The sequence below is a fragment of the Gigantopelta aegis genome, chromosome 10 (assembly GCF_016097555.1).
Source record: "Gigantopelta aegis isolate Gae_Host chromosome 10, Gae_host_genome, whole genome shotgun sequence".
NCBI classification, from domain to species: Eukaryota; Metazoa; Mollusca; class Gastropoda; order Neomphalida; family Peltospiridae; genus Gigantopelta; species Gigantopelta aegis.
The window spans coordinates 23359560-23380463 of NC_054708.1; the positions used below are offsets into that span (position 1 = coordinate 23359560).

General features: G+C 38.8%; 1 protein-coding gene across 1 annotated transcript; it reads left to right on the forward strand.

Moving 5' to 3' along the window:
• The first annotated feature begins 175 nt into the window (after positions 1-175).
• On the forward strand, positions 176-20625 carry LOC121384729. The gene is made up of 10 exons (XM_041515253.1): positions 176-303; positions 2121-2357; positions 2933-3160; positions 4635-4718; positions 9774-9953; positions 10995-11978; positions 13998-14159; positions 15011-15166; positions 16868-17005; positions 20008-20625. The coding sequence occupies exons 1-10, from the start codon at positions 255-257 to the stop codon at positions 20070-20072; spliced, it is 2283 nt and encodes a 760-aa protein (XP_041371187.1). The 5' UTR covers positions 176-254; the 3' UTR covers positions 20073-20625.
• The last annotated feature ends 279 nt before the right edge of the window (positions 20626-20904 follow it).

The window sequence follows — 20904 nt, forward strand, 5'->3', positions numbered from 1 at the left end:
ATGTGCCATAATTTCGTTTTTTTTTTTTCACACTGTAGTTGTTTTAGGCTACATACGCCCCTGATGTTGTCATAGTCCGAATTTTTTATTTTAAATTAAGCAAAAATCTGATATCCATTTTAGGAATTTCGTGTCCAAAGCTGGAACTGCCTGATCACGGCATTAACTTCACATGCACTAACGATCGATACTTCGGCAGCGTGTGCTCGCTGGTATGTGAGTCAGGGTATACAGCCATTGATGGATCACACATCATGTGTCACTTCAACAAAAAGTGGGCCAAGTCTGATTTTATCTGTGAAGGTTTGTCTGGTTTTCCATCCTTTCACTTCCTCATTGTTTGTCTTCTTCTTCTTCTTCATCTTCTACTTTCGTTTTAGCTGAGGTTTTTTTTCTACTCCTCCTTTTTCCCCCTTTACGCCTTCTTTTTCTTATTCTACTTTTGTTTTAGCTGGGTGTTTTCCTTTTTTCTAAGTATTGCGTTTTCAACTATTACTTTTGTTTTAATAAAAATAAATAGAACTTAGTAATAGTATTTGAAAACAGTTTACTACGCAAACAGTTCCATCAATCATTGTGTGCACGTGTAAATATGTATGTATGTATGAATATCTATATACTGTATGTATGTCGAGGTTAAACTGTTACATACATAGATATTAACGCACTGGCGCAGGGGATAATTAAATCCTTTTTGGCCTCACAAATTGTCCCATGCCGTTGCTGGGACTCGAATCCGTGGCACCAAATCGCCCGAAAATTGCAAGACTAACCACAATGCGCTCTGAGCTATTGAGGCATCCATAAAAATTATGCTCTTTAACGCAACCACATGTATGGGGCCTACAATCTATGCGGTCGATCCCGCTCACGTGCATGAAACAGTGGGCAGACCTGGCATGTATGTATGTATATATGTATGTGTGTGTGTGTATGTATAGAGATTATTATACGAGCTTGTGTGTCGTACTTATTTTACGAAACGAGTGTTAAGATTATTGTATACATGGTTTCGTAAAATCAGTACGATTCACACGCGAGTGTAATAATTTCTTTATTATCCATATTATTAAAAATATTATTTTCGTGAATAACAAGCTAGGACCATGTCAGAACATTTCAAACGTAACCAAAAATTGATGACGAAATAACATCAGTTTGATAAGCGTTTACATTGGGGAAGCCGCATTAAGTGATGACGTCATTCGTTGTGCACGTGACATCATTATGACACACGTGGGTCATACTAGTTATATTTCCCTGAATATCTTGAACTATGTGGATAATAAATGTATGTCTGTATGTCTGTGTGTGTGTGTGTGTGTGTGTGTGTGTGTGTGACTGTGTATATATGTGTAACACTGTGTATATAAGTGTGATACCGTGTGTGTATGTGTGGCAGTGTGTGTATATATGTGACAGTGTGTGCGTGCGTGTGTGTGTGTGTGTGTGTGCGCGCGCGTGTGTGTGTGTGTGTATGTAACACTGTATGATTTTTCTTTGTTGCGTGTTAGTGTGTTACTTGCAGATTGCAGATTTAGCCAATGCTACCTGACATTTCCTCTGTTGCCATTCTAGCAATTGTTGTTTTTTCAATCAGTTTGGTCCATTGCTGTTTCTTGTATTGTGGTGGCGATTGATCATATTATTAGTCTGGTTATCTCGAACCATATATATTATGACATTTTTCAAACATCTATGTTATGTTATGTATATATGTATGTATCTATGTATGTGCTTGTGTGCGTACACAAATGTGCGTGTGTGTGTGTGTGTGTGTGTGTGTGTGCGTGCGCACACGCGCATGTGTGATGTGTTGAAACACGCTGATTTAAATAAATATTGTTCATACACCCGTACGTATGATTAATAAAGGTCAATTCCTATTAGGCGATTGGAGGAAGCGATTAGCTGCATATAACATATCATATCTTAAATCGCGGGAGGGGGGAGGGGAACGCACCTACATGGGGGGGGGGGCAGCCACATAGTGTATGAATCTATTTTACACGAGCTATTGGATGACAGCAAAATATCAAAGGTGCTGGGGAAGAAAGATTTGTCAATTTGTCGGAGTACCTCATCACTAACTGGCCTTAAAGTCCAATCCTGCTCCACAGATACCGAGAAGCCGAGATTCACAAACTGTCCGGATACTACGATCACGTCAGACACCATGTCCATCTCTTGGCCCGCTCTCAAAGTAGAGGACAACTCTGACAGTACATCACTACACCAGACTATAGGTAAACCGCCCGGATCATCCTTCAGCGTGGGATACCACGTCATCAAGTATGACGCACAAGATTTGGCGGGAAACAAAGCATACCCTTGCGTCTTCACAGTCAAAGTGGAAGGTAACTAATATTCTATCAATAATTGTTAGTTTTTATTCTACTGGCTTCAAATGTTCAAAAAATGGTCCTGAAAACATGTCTAAGATAGACCTGAATGTATTCAAACTGTAATTATAACAATGATATGATGAAAACATTTAAGCACCCCACCCCCTTCTTGTGAATGTTCAACTCTTTTATTTTATTTTTGACAATTTTGTCTCTAGTTTATTCATGATATTCTAAAATTGTTCAATATTGACAACATGGCTAAAATTATTTTAGCGAAATGTCACGTTTCGTTTCATGATGTTCTGAAATTCTTCAATATTGGGAACATGGCTAAAAGTATTTGAGCAAAATGTCAAATGTCTCAAAATTATACTTTGGCGGTCTACAACAATGTTGAACTTGTACCCATTCTTCATGCTATAGCAACACCTCCCAAGACCGTAAGTAGGCCTGTCGGCACTAAGCATATGATTTTTTTTTATCAGTTGTTAGCAAAACAAACCCCAGCATTTTTAATCATGCCAGGATTTAACAGAACCAGCTATTGAGTTGTTTACAAACTGTCTATATTTAACATTTTCCAGCGGTGTTCTGTCTACACCCTGTATATGCATTCAGAGAAGGCCCAAAGTTGAAGTTTATTGACTGCAAGTTGAGTCAAACGAAGTTTGTCGAAGGCACAATTTGTCAGCTTGGATGCCACACAGGATCGATGGTTGGAGCAAAATATGTAAGGTGTGAAAGAGATGAGTATTTGAGATCTGCAAAGTGGGTGACCAAGAACGCTGGAGAGCCCTTTTGTATTAGTGAAAGTAAGTGAAATAACCACTGGTAACTTTAAATAACAAGACAGAATATGGGAAGATGGCTGGCAAATGACAGTGAGCAAGAGGCAATTATAATACACAATAAGACTTCTGATTATCAGTTCCACAAGCATTTGTTTTCCATCCTAAAGCATTTTACAACTGTTCGGATTAAGAATTCAGTGCCAACTAAGTCAACATTACGAGTTAAAGTTTGTTTTGTTTAACGACACCACTAGAACGCATTGATTTGTTAATCATTGGCTATTATATTGGATGTCAAATATATGGTCATTTTCACACAGCCATAGAAAGGAAACCCGCTACATTTTACCATTAGTAGAATGGGATCTTTTATATGCACCATCTCACAAGCAGGATAGCACATACCACGGCCTTTGATACACCAGTCGTGGTGCACTGGCTGGAACGAGAAATATCCCAATGGGTCCACTAGCGGGAATCGATTCTAGACCGACCGCGCATCAGGGGAGCACTTTATCACTGGGCTACGTCCCGCCCCTTTTTGATAATCAATTCCACAAAGCACTGTACGACTAAGTCAGCATTACGACGACCAATATTAAATTAGATATGGTAAAAACAATTGTGGGAAAAGCAAATGACCAAAAATAAAGTTTCTTTTATTTAACGACGCCACTAGATTACATGGATCTTTTATCTTATCATCGTCAAACATATGGTCATTCTAACACTGTTTGTGTTAGAGGAAACACGCTGTCGCCACATAGGCTACTCTTTTATGATAGGCAGCAAGGGATCTTTTCTTTGCGCTTCCCACAGGCAGGATAGCACAAACCATGGCCTTGGTTTGACCAGTTATGGATCAATGGTCAGTGCAAGTGGTTTACACCTACCCATTGAGCCTTGCGGAGCACTCACTCAGGGTTTGGAGTCGGTATCTGGATTAAAAATCCCATGCCTCGACTGGGATCCGAACCCAGTACCTACCAGTCTGTAGTCCGATGGCTTAACCACTACGCCACCGAGGCCGGTAGTAAGGCCAGTATTTGTTTAATTTTTAGGCTTACGAACAAGAACTTTTGTGCACAAAGGTAGGATGAAGGAAAAAAACACACAAAAAAAACCCCTGTTTGGGGTGTATCAGTAGGGGTGATTTTTTTTCTCACTGTTACCTTACGAAATGCGCCACAATAGACTAGAATGGTAACTTTTTTTTTTCTTTAGAGCTATTTGTGGAAGTCGGCAGCAAAAAAATAAAAACTAAAAGTGAAAAATACGACTTTTTTATATTTTTTATTTGAGCAAACTTTACGTCGGCGGGTTCGTAAACCGAATAATAAAAAAATACTGGCCTAAATGACCAAGTCTTGATACACAGTAGTTGACATTCTTCTAATGTGTCGATAAACAAATACTCATTGCTTTCTTTCTTAGTATACTTTATTATGTTTTTGTGCCCGATTTCGTAATAATCTGGATCTATTTTATTTACTAGTGTCTATATCATCTGGAATACATTTCACACACCCGAATTACAGAGGAAAGAAAACAAACGACAGATGGATTATGAAGAGACGAGGTTGGTATTAATTATGTTATTTATTTAATGAAATTAACGGCTGTACACCGACCTCGGTGGTGTCGTAGTTAAGGCTGGTAGGTACAGGGTTCGCAGTCCGGTACCGGCTCCCACCCAGAGCGAGACTCAGTGGGTAGGTGTAAGACCACTACACCCTCTTGTCTCTCACTAATCACTAACAACTAACTCACTGTCCTGAACAGACAGCCCAGATAGCTGAGGTGTGTGCCCAGGACAGCGTGCTTGAACCGTAATTGGATATAAGCATGAACATAAGTTGAAATGAAATGAAACGGCTGTACTTGGTCTGATTCAACACTTTTTAAAAGTCCTCGCTTATGGCACATTATTAATACACAGTATATATATATATATATATATATATATATATATATATATATATATATATATATATATATATATATATAAATACATAAACATACAGTATTAAACAATACAAAATTAAAAATACCAAAAAACAAAAATACCATCCCAATTATTAAAGGCTCAGTCGATTTGACCCGCATCGGACCTGTGACGTAGTATCCGGCGGATTCCACTCATTCTGTTAGTAGGTCAACATGCCGACACAGAGAATGATTTTTCGAAAAACAGCTGATTCTTAACGGACGCTAGTTTGGACATTTTGGTCTTTATCACATTTGTATATCTACTCTAATGGTACCTTGATTGGCAAGGAAGTGGTATATGAGCACATTAACCTATTACCTACCTACCTACCTGTGAGAAGCTGGACAAAAATTCAGTCCCGACTCTTGGAAGTGGGATATTAACATTTGACTATAATAAAAATATGTGTTCAAATCAGAACGCATTTAAACAACAAGCAGAATAAATAACATTATTTTATTGATTAAGATGAAAAAGGTATCTGAATTTATTGTTTTAGAGAGATCGGTATGATGCAATGCAGTTATGAACACATACAAATAATAATACGATTTATCTTGCTACCTACACCTGTTACTACAGGTGTAGTTAATTGTTTATTAAGCCATCAAAGAGGCGCGATTATTTCATAACACTTTCTGTGGTGTATTAATTACTGAGGAACTGCCGTCATTGTTTAAAGGGTGATCACTGGCAGACAGTAGAGGTATGATCGCATGCTGGTGTAGACAGTTGCGGTAAGATCGCGCGCCGGAGCTAATTACTACATGGACCGTTCTTTTGTTCGTGAAGTCCGGAATAGAAGGCATTTATATATATATACTCTTCAAAAAAAGTAGAGGAACCTGAAATATTAATGTTAATATCAACTATTAGACCGAACATACCTTGACCACAGACATCCTAGTAAAGAACGTTCAGGTCTGTTTATCAACAAACCGAAACACAGTCCATAGTTTGCACGTGCATAACGCAGTTGCCCCGTACACGTGAGTGGGGTGTCATTCTCGATTTTGACAATTTCAAGAAAGGTCCATTAATCACAGTGGAACATTATTTCTGTCAATCTTTTTCATTCTGTTGATCATACAGTTGTTACTGGTTTGTTTTTAGTCATTTTTATTGTTTGAATTTGCGATGCGGCGTATGCAACGCGTGAGCGTCTACGGGATATTGGCATGCTGCAAACGGGCAGAAGTCAGCGTGAAGTGGCCGACACCTTCAATGTTTCGAAGTCAGTGATTAGCAGCCTATGGAAAAGGTACCAACAAACCCAAACTGTTGACGATTGACCCCGTTCAGGTTATCCCAGGGCAACGACAGGAGTACAGGATCGATTCATCCGTAACCAGGCTCTAAGAAATCGAGCTTAAACGGCAAATCAAATTGGCAAATCACCAACTTGCTTGCTTAAACTTGTTTAACGTGTCCATCTAAGGTTTCGAAAACGCTCCCGACTCGGGGTGTCCGAGTTAAGGGTCAGACGATTAGAAATCGTCTTCATGCAGCCCATCTTTATGCTCGACGACCCCAGGTTGTGCCTACCTTAACAAATCGTCATATTTTCCACAGACGTGACTGGTGTAGGGAGCATCAGAACTGGGGGGGGGGGGGGGGGGGGGGGGTTATTCGTCGCTGGTCACATGTCATGTTTCCAGATGAGTCCCTATTCACATGCGTGGTCGGGTCTGGCGACGACAAAATGAAAGGCACGCCAACGTCACAGTGGGATTTCATGACAGATTTGGCGGTGGATCGGTTATGGTGTAGGGTGGTATCACTATTACTGACAGAACCCCCCTCCATATTGTGCAAGGAATTGTCACTGGGCAGTATTACCGGGACAACATACTGACAAAATTTGTCGTCCCGTTTGCTAGGCGTGTGGGTCGACGTTTTGTTTTTCAGGACAACGATGCCCGTACTCACCGTGCACGAATCGTCAATGCTCACCTGCAGCAGCAGATCTATCGAATGCCAGGGCCAGCAATGAGCCCAGACCTTTCCCCCATTGAACACGTCTGGGACATGATAGGGAGACGTGTGCATCAACGACAAAGACCGCCGACCACGTTAGCGGAATTTGGTCAGGCGCTGCAAGAGGAGTGGAACAGACTCCCTCAAATGGCCATTGGGAGACTCATACGCAGTATGCCTCGTCGACTGAATGAATGTCTGACACACTGCGGCGGTATCACCCACCTCTGATAAAAAAACGTCATCTTTCAAATATCACTTCTGACCCCAATCGTCCTTCAAGATCTTTGGTGGTCATAAAGCCTGCTGTAATACTGAACTACTGGTTGTAATGTTTGCCCAATGAATACACTATTATCATATAACCATTCCCCACAGCTAAGATTTTTGCAATTTTAAATTCTTATTAGAACCTATTTTGAACACACACAGCACACACACACACACACACACACACACACAACGTTTGTATTTAATTATGAAATACTGGCCCCATATTTTGTTTTATTGTTCTAGGCTTGCTACCCCCCTCCACTGACGTAGACAGGATTTTATATTGGGATGGGGGAGGGGGGGAGGGGACAACCCACACTATATATATACATGTGTATGTATGATTTTATAAAATTTGATAGTTTAAAAAAAAGTTTGATGGGGTAGGGGCGTGTTCCCGTGGGCTCCTTCCTACGCCACTGCAGGGGCGGTGCATGGCCGTACCACTTTTTAAAGAGACACTTTTGTGGATTATATTTGTTGCATCTGTGAAAATGTCCTTCTCAACTGAATTTGAAGGAAGAGTCTGGCAAACTCGAGCCGTACCACTATTCTACACTGCCACCCCTGCTCTAGTACCCTCCATGCCTCCTCCCCCTCCCCCTTTTGAGCTTTCGTGCTCGTCGTGGTTTCTTGTTTGCTGTATCATGCGCAATCGTAGAACATGTGCCGGTGGGGATACAGGCTTGGGCCAACGGGAACACGCCCCCACCCCATCAAACTTTTTTTTAAACGATTAAATTTTATAAATCATACATACACATGTATATACATAGTGTGGGTTGTTTCCCTCCCCAATCCCAATATAAAATCCTACACACACACACACACACACACACACACACATATATATATATATATATATATATATATATATATATATATATATAGACATACACATAGGCGCGCGATCGTGCCTCTACTGTCTACACCGGCATGCGATGATACCTCTACTGTCTGCCATCATTTTCCAATAGTTTGACCCCAAATGAACCTAAACAAATAAAAAAAAAAAATCCATTTCAGCAATAAAATCCTACGGGAACAGTATACGTGACATGTCATACCACACTAATTGGCCACCTTTTAAACAATGACGGCATTTCCCCAGTAATTAGGACACCACAGAAAGTGTTATGAAATAATCGCGCCTCTTTGAAAGCATAATAAACAATGAACAACACCTGTAGTAACGGGTGAAGGTAGCAAGATAAATCATATTATTGTTTGTATGTGTTCATACCTGGATTGCATCATACCGATCTGGTCTGAAACAATAAATTCAGATCCCAATTTTATGTGATATTAATCAATAAAATAATGTTATTTATTCTGCTTGTTGTTTTAAATGCGTTCTGATCTGAACACATATTTTTATTACAGTCAAATGTTAATATCCCACTTTCAAAAGTCGGGACTAAACTTGTGTCCTTCTTACGGGTAGGTAGGTAACTAGGTTAACGTGCTTATATACCACTTCCTCACCAATCGAGATACCATTCGAGTAGATGTACAAACGTTATGAGACCAAAATGTCCAAACTAGTGTCCGTTAAGAAACAGCTGTTTTTCAAAGAAATCATTCTCTGCTGTCGGCATGTTGACCTACTAACGGAAGGCCTGATTCTACGTCACAGGTCTAATGTGGATCAAATGGACTGAGCAGTGGGTTTTTTTTCCCAAGTGTTTTACAAAAAGTCACTTTATTAATAACTGCAATGGTATTTTTGTTTTTTATTTTTAATACTGTAATGTTTATGTATTTGTTTTATATACTTTTTATTAATAACGTGCCATGATTGTGGACCTTTAAAGTGAATCAGAAAAAATGGGGGTCACGGTCCTCATTTCAGAGATAACGGGTAGCGTCTATGACTACCCTAGTTTTTAAATTGTAGTACTTTTTTTTTACAGGTATCCCATACATGTTTGAAGTACAAGGCTACTTGACACAGTGGTACTAGATAAAATAAAATTGTGTACATGTTTTTACCCAGATGCAACTAATGGTTTTTTTTACAATCAACACACTCTCATCACCAATCACAGGATTTGTGGTGTTAAGTTCTCTATCAAAAGTTCGGTGCACCTCGAAATTTGACCGAGCCGGAAGTTAGTTGGTTTATGTAATGTTTATAGCATTAATACCAGTAGCGATATAGAAACTATTATTGTTTAATTACTATTACCGGAAGTGCTAATATAACAATGCCCGGAAGTGTATCCTAGGGATACGTCATAGCCAGGCAGACGACAAGTCTATGTTCTCAGTTTGAATAAAAGCCACTATCATTTATGAAATGAGTTTGTTGAGCCAGAATACTTACAGTTTAATATTACTCCTCTGCATAAATTCCTGCACACGCGCCTGGCACGTGTTTGTTTGTTTTTCAAGAAAAGCGATGCCCACCGCTCAGCAAACCTAAGAACGGCGAGCTAGTCTGTAACGACCAGACCACCATATGTGAGCTGAAGTGTAACGTCGGGTTTGACACGTCTGAAAATTCGGTAGATACGTACGTCTGCAACGAGCTTCAGATGTGGTTACCCACGGACGTCATACAGGACTGCTCGGGTAATAGTCGTGATTAATGATAAAAGTGGTGGACATAATTAATAATTCATGATGTCGATGATGATGGTGATAATGATGCTAATAATATTGATATTGATGATGATGCTGCTGATGGTAATGGTGATAGTGATGATGGCGATAGTGATAATGGTGATGTTGATGATGATATTGATGATGGTGATGGTAAGGGGATGCTGATGGTGATGATGGTTTTGATAATGATGATGATGTGATTGTGGTTGTGTTGATGTTGATGATGATGACAGTGATTATGATGATAATGATGATGATGATGATGATGAAGAAGATGATGATGATTATAATAATGGATAATAATGTTGCCCAGTCTGTACAACATCTTCCACCACAATAATAATAATAATAATAATAATAATAATACGTTTTGGTTTGCGAACGTGAGTTAAAAGAATAACAGGTTCTGGTTTTGTTCTTGCTTTTGTTTTGTTTTAGGTTTTTATAGTTCATTTTGTTAATGGCCTCTGCGTTTATAAAACATGATTCTGCTATATGTTTTATGTTTTGTAAGCCATATAATAGTATAGGTTTCATATACACGTGTGTGTGTGTGTGTGTGTGTGTGTGTGTGTGTGTGTGTGTGTGTATACACACATAGATATATAGATCGATAGATAGACAGAACCGTTTTAAGGATCTGCGGGGCATGTAGTACAAATAATAGCGGGCCCTCTTTCCCAGGATATATATATTTTGCAATCCCCTTGGGGAGAGGGGGGACATTATCTGGGGAAAATAAATGTGCACATCACCGCGGGGACCTCTGAAGCGCGGGGACCGTTGCACGTGCAACATGTGCTACTATGATAAACATAAAGACATGTTTTATTTAACGACGCACTCAACACATTTTATTTACGGCTATATGGCGTCAGAACTATGATAAACCGACTCTGTTAAGATAGATAGATAGATAGATAGATAGATAGATATCTAATTGATTTAATTATTCAACTCACCAAATTGTCATTAAAGTTACTATTGTCATTGTGTTTATATTTTAAGCTGCCGAAAACAGATTGGAGTATCGTCTATCCTCTGAATTTTATTATCTTGGTAACCGGTTTAACTACAATGGGGTGAAGACTATGATCAAAAACCGCTTCAGAAAATCATTGGAAATGGCCATGCATGCTTGCAGTGACGTCGACTGTAAGGCTGAAAATATTATAATTAAGTATGCTAAAGAATCCAATGGAAAAAGTAAAAGGAAGCATGCACGGTTTTGGCCACTTATAAAGAGACGTTACATCAGGCACAAGAGATCACCTACAGATATAGATGCCACTAAAGGAAAAGATCCCATGAAAAGACCATATATAATTGCTTCTCCAGGGTTTTCTTCTGGGAATGACTTTATTCCTGTCTCAGAATCATCTGGAGATGATTTCCCTTTTACTCCAGGTGTTTCTGGAAAAGACTTGACTGCTGCTTCAAAATTACCTGACAATATCTTTAATCCCACTCCACAGTTTTCACGAAATGACCTGAGTCCTGCTCCGAAAGTATCTGGGGACGACTTTACTCCTTCTCCAGAATTAATAGGAAATGACTTAAGTACTTCTCCAGAAGTTTCTGAAAATCACTTGACTGCTGCTCCTGAATTATCTGTGACCGACTTTAGTCCTGCTCCAGAAGTATCTGGTAATGACTTAACTACAGCTCCGAAGTCGTCTGAAAATGTATCCACTCCTTCTCCACGGTTAGAGCTATCTGGGAATGATGTAACTACTCCTCCAAAGTCATCTGGACGTAGGAGAGGCAGAAAAAGGATTAGACATCGACGTTTGATACTACGATTCGATCTCGTTGTAAGTGCCAGCAAAACAAGTGCAGACGAGGCGGGTGCAATACTCAGTTCCGTAGTGCAGAGGACCTCGATGTACCGCTTGTCTGAAGAAATCCTCCTTTATAACCACACAATATTAGATATGACGGTGGTGTGCCAGGCTGGCTTCATCCATGCCAAGAGGTATCATGGAAAATGTGGTAAGTAAATAGGAAGTGGTTATTAGTATTTCAGATATTTTGCTTTATATTGTTTTGGAGAATGCCAGCGCTTTAGTCATTGATTTACATTAATTGAGTTTTTACTACGTGTTGTTCTTGGGTCATAAGATCAAATTCCTTCGGCGGATATATCCATATGTTCGCCTAAATCCCATTAATATATACACAAATACACACACGCACACGCTCACACACGCACACATATACACACACACACACACACACACACACACACACCCACCCACACACATAATCGGACAGAACCATTGACACTTTCAAAATCGTAAAGGTTTTGTAACAGGTAAATGTCAAGCGTAGTGGCGTAATCCTTGAAAACATAATTAGCATACACATTTTACACATCTTACAATGTTAAAATGAAACAAACAAGAAAATAAAAAATAAAAAATAAAAATAAAATTAGGACATGACATGACTGCTACATTTTTCAACCATTGTGAAAACCTTCAGAGATCTAATATGGTAACTCTAAATTGTCAAATTAACCAAATCAGAAGAACATTATATAAAAAAAACCCCAATAATAGAATGCCATTTCTTTGGTCTATAGGAGGACTGCCACTCCCCAGAACACTACGACGTCCTTTCTATTTGGTCTGTAGGAGGACTACTAATTCCAAAGGCAATACTACGTCCTTTCTGCTTGACCTGTATAACTGCTACTCCCAAGAATGATAATAGAACGTCCTTACTTTGGTCTATAGGAGGACTGCCACTTCCACCATAACGCCACTGTTCTTTCTATTTTGTCTATAGGAGGAATGCCACTCCACAGGACAATACATTGGTCTGTAGGACTGACACTCCCAAGGCAATACAACATCCTATCTATTTCTGTAGGACTGCCACTCCCCAGAGCGATAATAGAACGTCCATTCTTTGATCTATAGGAGGACTGCCACACCCAGAACGACAAGGTTACTTTTATTTGGTCTACAGGAGTGCTACCACTCCGAAAGCAATACAATCATTTTTCTATTTGTTCTGTAGGGCTACTAGTCGCCATCATGGTAATCCCTTCTTTGGCCTGTAGAAGGACTGCCACTCCCCAGAACGATACAACGTCATGTCTATTTGGTCTGTAGAAGGACTGCCACTCCCAAAAGCCAATACAGCGTCCTTTCTACTTGATATATAGGATTGCCACTCCCCAGAATGATAATAGAACATCCTTTATTTGGTTCTAGGAGGATTGCCACTCCCTAAAATGATAGTGTCCTTGTTATCTGTTCTATAGGATGACTGCCACTCCTAAGAATGATACAACATCATGTGTATTTGGTCTATAGTAGGACTGCCACACTCCCCAATGCAATACGTCTTTTCTACTTGACCTGTATGAGGACTGCCACACTCCCCAAGGCAATACGTCTTTTCTACTTGACCTGTATGAGGACTGCCACACTCCCCAAGGCAATACGTCTTTTCTACTTGACCTGTATGAGGACTGCCACACTCCCCAAGGCAATACGTCTTTTCTACTTGACCTGTATGAGGACTGCCACACTCCCCAAGGCAATACGTCTTTTCTACTTGACCTGTATGAGGACTGCCACTCTCAAGACGTGTATGACAAATCTAAACCTGCACAAACAGAGCTAGTTGGAAATTTAAACAGTTGTGATGGAATGTACTGATGAATCACTATTCTAAGACACTGCAAAATTCTAACAGATGTTTTTCCTAATGATTTCTCTTTTTCGTCGCAGGATTGAACCACCTCGGTGGATCCATTCAACTGATTGGAGTTTTTCTCGTTCCAACCAGTGCACCACAAGTGATCAAAATCCGTGGTATGTGCTTTCCTGTCTGTGGGAAGGTGCATATAAAAGATCCCTTGCTGCATTAGGAAAAATAAAGCGGGTTTCCTCTGATGATTATGTGTCAGAATTACCAAATGTTTGACATCCAGTAGCTGATGATTAATAAGTCAACGTGGTGTCGTTAAACAAAACACACTTTAACTTTGTTTTTTAGTTGCCTGTGGCGTGGGAACTTTCCACAAGAAAAAACAGGACCTGTGTATGCCTTGCCCAAAAGGCACATATCAACCAGACGAGGGACAGACGTCTTGCATAACATGTCCCTCGGGGACCTCCACTCTCGGCAGTGGGACAAAAATTATAGCTGGATGCATGGGTATGTAATAACTTTAGTTTGTCATAGAACAAAAGAATAATCAAATATAGAAGAAAATATACTTTCATACTCCATGACCAGACGACATTGTTCACCTGGGTCCACTTGTAAGAAGTGATCTTAGTGCTAAAATAACCTTAAATCTCGACGTTCTACTATCGAACATAGCAACTTAAAGCGATCTTAGCACTAAGATCGCTTCGTAAAACGGGGCCCAGGCTTATACAACTTTTAGAGTCTAGATTCGAGAATCTAATAGTGTGTGACACACTAATGTAATGAGAACGCCATACATATTGTATGCGTGTGACGTCATTAGAGATTGAGTATGGACTCTATAAAAGGTTTATAAGCACGGGCCCAGGATCCGATGAGCTGTTTTCCTACTTTTATAAATTTTTGTGGAAATAACCAGAGGTTGGACATGAAATACACGGTAGTTTAATATGTGCTGAGGTGTCACTCCAGGCCAAAGGTTTGAATCCCCTCCGTGGATTCATTCTCTGACTGGGGTTTTCCCATCCCCACCAGAGCATCACGACTGCTATGTATATTATAGGCCGTAGTATATGCTGTCCTGTCTGAGGGAAAGTGCATATACAAAATTCTTGCTGTTAACGAAAGAAATTAGCAGGTTTCGTCTAAATGTCAGAATTACCAAATATTTGACATCGAATAGCCTATGATGAATTAATCAATGTTCTCTAGTGGTGACTACATGGTCATCAACGCTGTGTATTTTATATTATGTAGAGTTCTTATATTACCCCAAATCAATCAAGTGTGTGAGAGACGTGCAGTTTCACTGATAATGACAACACATTACCATCACACCCACCTGTTTGTTTCAGACACTTGTAAGCCTCATGAATATTCACCAACAGGACTACAGCCATGTTTCAGATGTCGAGGTGGGACCATCCAACCTCGCGGAGAAAGCACGTTCTGTCATTTATGTCCTCTTGGGACAATGAACCATACGGTCACCAAAGAACCTATATGTATTCGTAAGTAATCGAGGTCAAGTTCATAATACATTTTATTTTCATTTGGCTTCATTTTATTTTGACATAAAAGATACTCTGTAGACACCATTTACTTGATTCTATTATATATATATATATATATATATATATATATATATATATATATATATATATTCATGCAGATAACTTTGAAAAACCAAATTCCAATAATGGCGGACTTAATTTGCATGTTATGCAAAATTTCCAAAGGTTCCAGGGTGGCACCTTAAAAGATGCAAGAACTGCAAAGTAACTTTACTGAAAAGTTATCTGGGCTACTGCACGACTAAACAGTTACCTTGTTGATAGATTATGAACTTATTCTGTTGTCATACTATGTAAGGTAGTGGGCCCAGGGTTCTAACCTTGGCATTACCATACCATTTCGAAAGCGTTTCATGGTAAACTTTAGCCAGCTAATTGAAGTAGGGTGTTTTGAAGCGCAATAGAAGGTGGAACAAAAGTCACATTGGTATATTATTCAAACAGAGGACAAAGAAAAACAACACAATGCAGTTTTGTCCCCACCCACGGTTCCTATCGACCTGAATAATAATAATACTTTTGTTAATCTTTGTCTTACTTTGTGATGGTGTATCTTCAGGCGCGTGTGCAGGTGGAAGGTTTCGGGGGTTGAACCCCCCTCTCCCCGTTGAAGCAAATTTTCTTCTTTTTTTCATATATTTTCAGGGGGACGACCCCGTATAAACTTCGCTCGCCAGTCTATACCCTCCCCCTCCCCCCGGTGCTAAAATGTGTGCACCCACTCCTCGGGAGTGGCTGTCCTCATATAAATGAGGCACTAGATAGAGATTAATCAAATCAGCAACTATTTTGCCAAAGGCCTATTCGACTCTGCATTGTGCTGAGATATGGCCCTGATCATGTATTACGGTTTTGTCTTTCAGACAGACAATCACTGCATTTTTCTTTGGCGATTGGGATTAAAATAAGCGCTACTTACAGTAGTTTAAAATATTTTGTAAATCACTTTAACAGCAAACAACCAATCAAATGAAGACTAGCCGTAGGCTAATTTCAATTTACGGTTTTTCGTCTTGTGCTAAACATTCAAGAATGATAATAATATTTTCGTTTTCTACTATGACTATTTCAGCTAGGGAATACTGTAACCAGATCCAGGGTGGATCTGTGAGACGATAGAGGGAGGCAGCACGTGCAACTTGCAACAATTTGCCAAAAATGTCTATTAGACTTCAAAAATTGCAGGGGCGGGACGTAGCCCAGTGGTAAAGCGCTCGCTCGATGCGCGGTCGGTCTAGGATCGATCCCCGTCGGTGGGCCCATTGGGCTATTTCTCGTTCCAGCTAGTGCACCACGACTGGTATATCAAAGGCCGTGGTATGTACTACCCTGTCTGTGGGATGGTGCATATAAAAGATCCCTTGCTGCTAATCGAAAAGAGTAGCCCATGAAGTGGCGATAGCGGGTTTCCTCTCTCAATATCTGTGTGGTCCTTAACCATATGTCTGACGCCATATAACCGTAAATAAAATGTGTTGAATGCGTCGTTAAATAAAACATTTCATTCATTCATTCAAAAATTGCAGAAATTGTCACTTTTTTTCCAAAAAAATTCAATTATTACATGAAATTATTTCGCCAAACTAAAACATCCAAGAATGATAATAATACGTTCGTTTTCTACTATGACTATTTCAGCTAGGGAATACTGTAACCAGATCCAGGGTGGGTGCGATCATATCTGTGAGACGATAGAGGGAGGCAGCACGTGCAACTGCAACAACAATTACATACTTCAGGCAGACGGCTTCACGTGCGCCAAGCCGCCGTATAGAGGTTCGAGTATTGTAGTGCCCATACATTATCTGTATTGTAATATCTGACTTGAATTGTAATAGTAATAATGATGATGATGATGATGATGATGATGATGATAATAATTTGTAATAATAATAATTTGTAATAATAATAATGATAAAAAAAACACAACAACAATAAAAATACATTTGTGAAATTAATAATACTAATAATACTAATACTAATGATAATGATAATGATAATAATAAATTAATTTAAACAAATCCTGACAGCAACGTGTGTGTCGTTAAACAAACATTCCTTTCCTTTTCTATCTAAAGAAGAAGAAAAAAATGATTCCGGGCACTCGACACTACCTAAAAACAAGACCAACCCTAATTGGTTTTTTAAATGTATTTCTTATTTATTTTTTTATTAATATTTTAGGTCAAAAAGAGTATACAGAACAATTTATCTTGTATATGGGTGAATGTAATTTTAAAAATGTATTAAAATGCCGATGTACCATACCTAATTGCCCCCTCCACCCCGGCACATTCCCTAAACATACAAAAAAAATTCAGGTTTTATTATACATCAAGTCAATATGATATAAACTGATGACGAGTGTTTTCTGTATTGTGATTGGTTAATTATATTCTTTTTCCGGGATCAAATAGACAATAACACCCGGAAAGCTAATGACGTCATTAGAAAGTGACGTCATTAGCAATTGGAACAGGCGAAGTTGCCGATTCAAAGGTCTACAGTTAAATTGTAGCCAGGTATTTTTTTCAAGAAATACAAAATATACAGTTCGTTCCGTAGAAAAACGATTACGTTTACAATGGACATAACCATATGGAGTTTTTAGATTTGCGGGTGTTATTGTCTATTTGATGCCCGCAAATGTTTCATTTTTGACCTCAGGCTAACGCCTTCGGTCAAAAATGTATTTGCGGGATCAAATAGTCAATAACACCCGCAAATTTAAAAACTCCATATAGTTATCTCCTAAATAATTCAAGGAAGCTATGGTTCCAAGAAATGAAAGCAGTTTTTTTAATGTCTTAAAACACCATTTTACTATTCTTGCAGATATATTTAATGTGATAACAAAGGGACCTATATTAAGTCATACAATGCCGTATCACTATTGTCTGAAATCATCTAATACAATACAGGGGACCCTTATTATGTAACCATCTCTTTTGAGGCCGGTGATGCATTTTAGCTAATATATCATTGCATTTTACCGGCCTCGGTGGTGTTGTGGTTAAGCCATCGGGCATAATACTGGTAGGTACAGGGTTCGCAGCCCGGTACCGGCTCCCACCCAGAGCGAGTTTTAATGACTCATGGGTAGGCGTACGACCGCTACACCCTCTTCTAACAACTAACAACTAGCCCACCGTCCTGGACAGGCAGCCCAGATAGCTGAGGTGTGTGCCAAGGACAGCGTGCTTGAACCTTACTTGGATATAAGCACGGAAATAAGTTGAAATAAATGAATTGCTGTGAGCTGGTGCAACTGCTTATGGTACGTTCTAACCTCATTGTGATATACACTGTGTTTTGAAGGGCGGGACGTTGTCCACTGGTAAAGCGCTCACCTGATGCGCGGTCAGTCTAGTATCGATCCCTGTCGACGGGCCCATTGGACTATTTCTCGTTCCAGCCAGTGCACCACGACTGGTATATCAAAAGCCGTGGTATGTGCTATCCTGTCTGGAATGGTGCATATAAAAGATCCCTTGCTATTAATGGAAAAAATATTGCGGGTTTCCTCTCTAAGTCTATGTGTCGAAATTACCAAACGATTGACATCCAATAGTCGATGATAAATAAATATGCTCTAGTGGTGTGGTTAAACAAAATAAACTTTAACATCGAGTTTTGTTTCTCATTCAAGATGCTGCGAAACTCAATTGATTCTGTTTACCTATGACAATAATCTTCCATCAATAAGAATTTAGTTTTAAAAATGTATCTCTGCATAAACAGTATCACTGTAGTGATACTCTATTTAAAACTATTTTATACATCGTGTTTTATTTGTCATACAAAATATTACACAACTCAATTGATTCTGTGGACAAACGAGAATATATTAATAATCTTTAAAGAGACATTCCTGAGTTTGCTGCATTGTAAGATGTTTCCGACTAATAAAATATTTCTACGATTAAACAGGGCTAGCTCTGGGTGAGCAAAACAATCTGCCAAAAATGTCTATTAGACTTCAAAAATTGCAGGGGCGGGACGTAGCCCAGTGGTAAAGCGCTCACTCGATGTGCGGTCGGTCTAGGATCGATCCCCGTCGGTGGGCCCATTGGGCTATTTCTCGTTCCAGCCAGTGCACCACGACTGGTATATCAAAGGCCGTGGTATGTACTACCCTGTCTGTGGGATAGTGCATATAAAAGATCCCTTGCTGCTAATCGAAAAGAGTAGTCCATGAAGTGGCGACAGCAGGTTTCCTCTCTCAATATTTGTGTGGTCCTTAACCATACGTCTGACGCCATATAACCGTAAATAAAATGCGCTGAGTGCGTCGTTAAATAAAACATTTCATTCATTCATTCAAAAATTGCATTTCGCCAAACTAAAATAAAATTCGCCAACTGCTTTCTGCGAGTACCGGAGCTAGCCCTGATTAAACTTACATATTAAATATGTTTTCATGTTTCGAATATCAGTGTCTGTATGTTCAATGTGTTTCTGGTCGTCTTAATATTTGTAATAAGCCCAAACTGGATTTTGTCTTCAAATAATTTCGTATGTATGAAATGAATATATTAAATTTAACCTAGTACAAATATTAGAACGATCAGAAACACGTTTAATATACAGCCACTAATATGTTATGCAGAAAAATATATTTGATATGCCATTACAATCGTTAAAAAGTCTCTGTTAGTCGATAACATCTTAAAAATTGCAGCAAACTCAAGAATGTCCCTTTAAGGTTTAAATATTGTTTACTGGACATACTATATCACTGTAGTAATACTCTATTTAAAAGGTATATTTGTTTTCAGGATCATCCATGTGGTACTGGAATAGCGGATCAGACGAGAGTTCATCTAGAGGTCGCATAATATAGGAAGCGTCACTTCTCCATAACAGAATTTGTTTTGACTCTTGTACTAAGACTTTTGCAGTGCAGAATTTCAATTTATTTTGATTATATGCCTAATGCGTATGCATGCATGTTTTGTAATATTATATAAGATAAAACTCAGCTGCATATATGTATTATAGCTTTGGCTTCTACTGACTGAAATGATAACATTGTGTGTTTTTAGTTTGTATATTTTATATTTTACGGAACAGTCGAAGTAACGTTAAACAATTAAAATCACAAACTTAACATACACAGAATGCTTCAAATAATGTTCATTAAATGTTTTAAAAACTTTTTTTTAAATAAATGATATATCAATATTATTTACTTAACTTTGTGTTTTTGTTTTGTTTTAAATTCAAGGAGTCGACTGCTTAATTGTTTTGCATTTATACCCAACTACAGTAGCAACCATAGCATGACACGTGACGTTTTGTCATATGTTTTATAAAGTGTCTAGAGGTGTGCTTCCATACTGGTCTGATCAGCTATCAATTAAAAAAAAATTAAACATTGTAATCAAACATTTAAATATCTTTTGTTTTATTTCTGCAAAAACCCTAATTAAAAAGCATTGTAATCATTAACCATTCACACATTTTCGCATAACGGTATCAAATGGAAGATGCTCATTGGTAAATGCAAACATGGCCAAAAACTAATGTTTTCTGGAGCCCAGTCCTACCTAGAAAAAAGAGCTGATCCTTTGTTTTCGACTATTTACTAATAATATAATTAATAATATATAATTAAGTAGGTAAAAAGAGTACATTCCTAGCATTTTATCTGGATCCGTATGGGTGAATGTAGT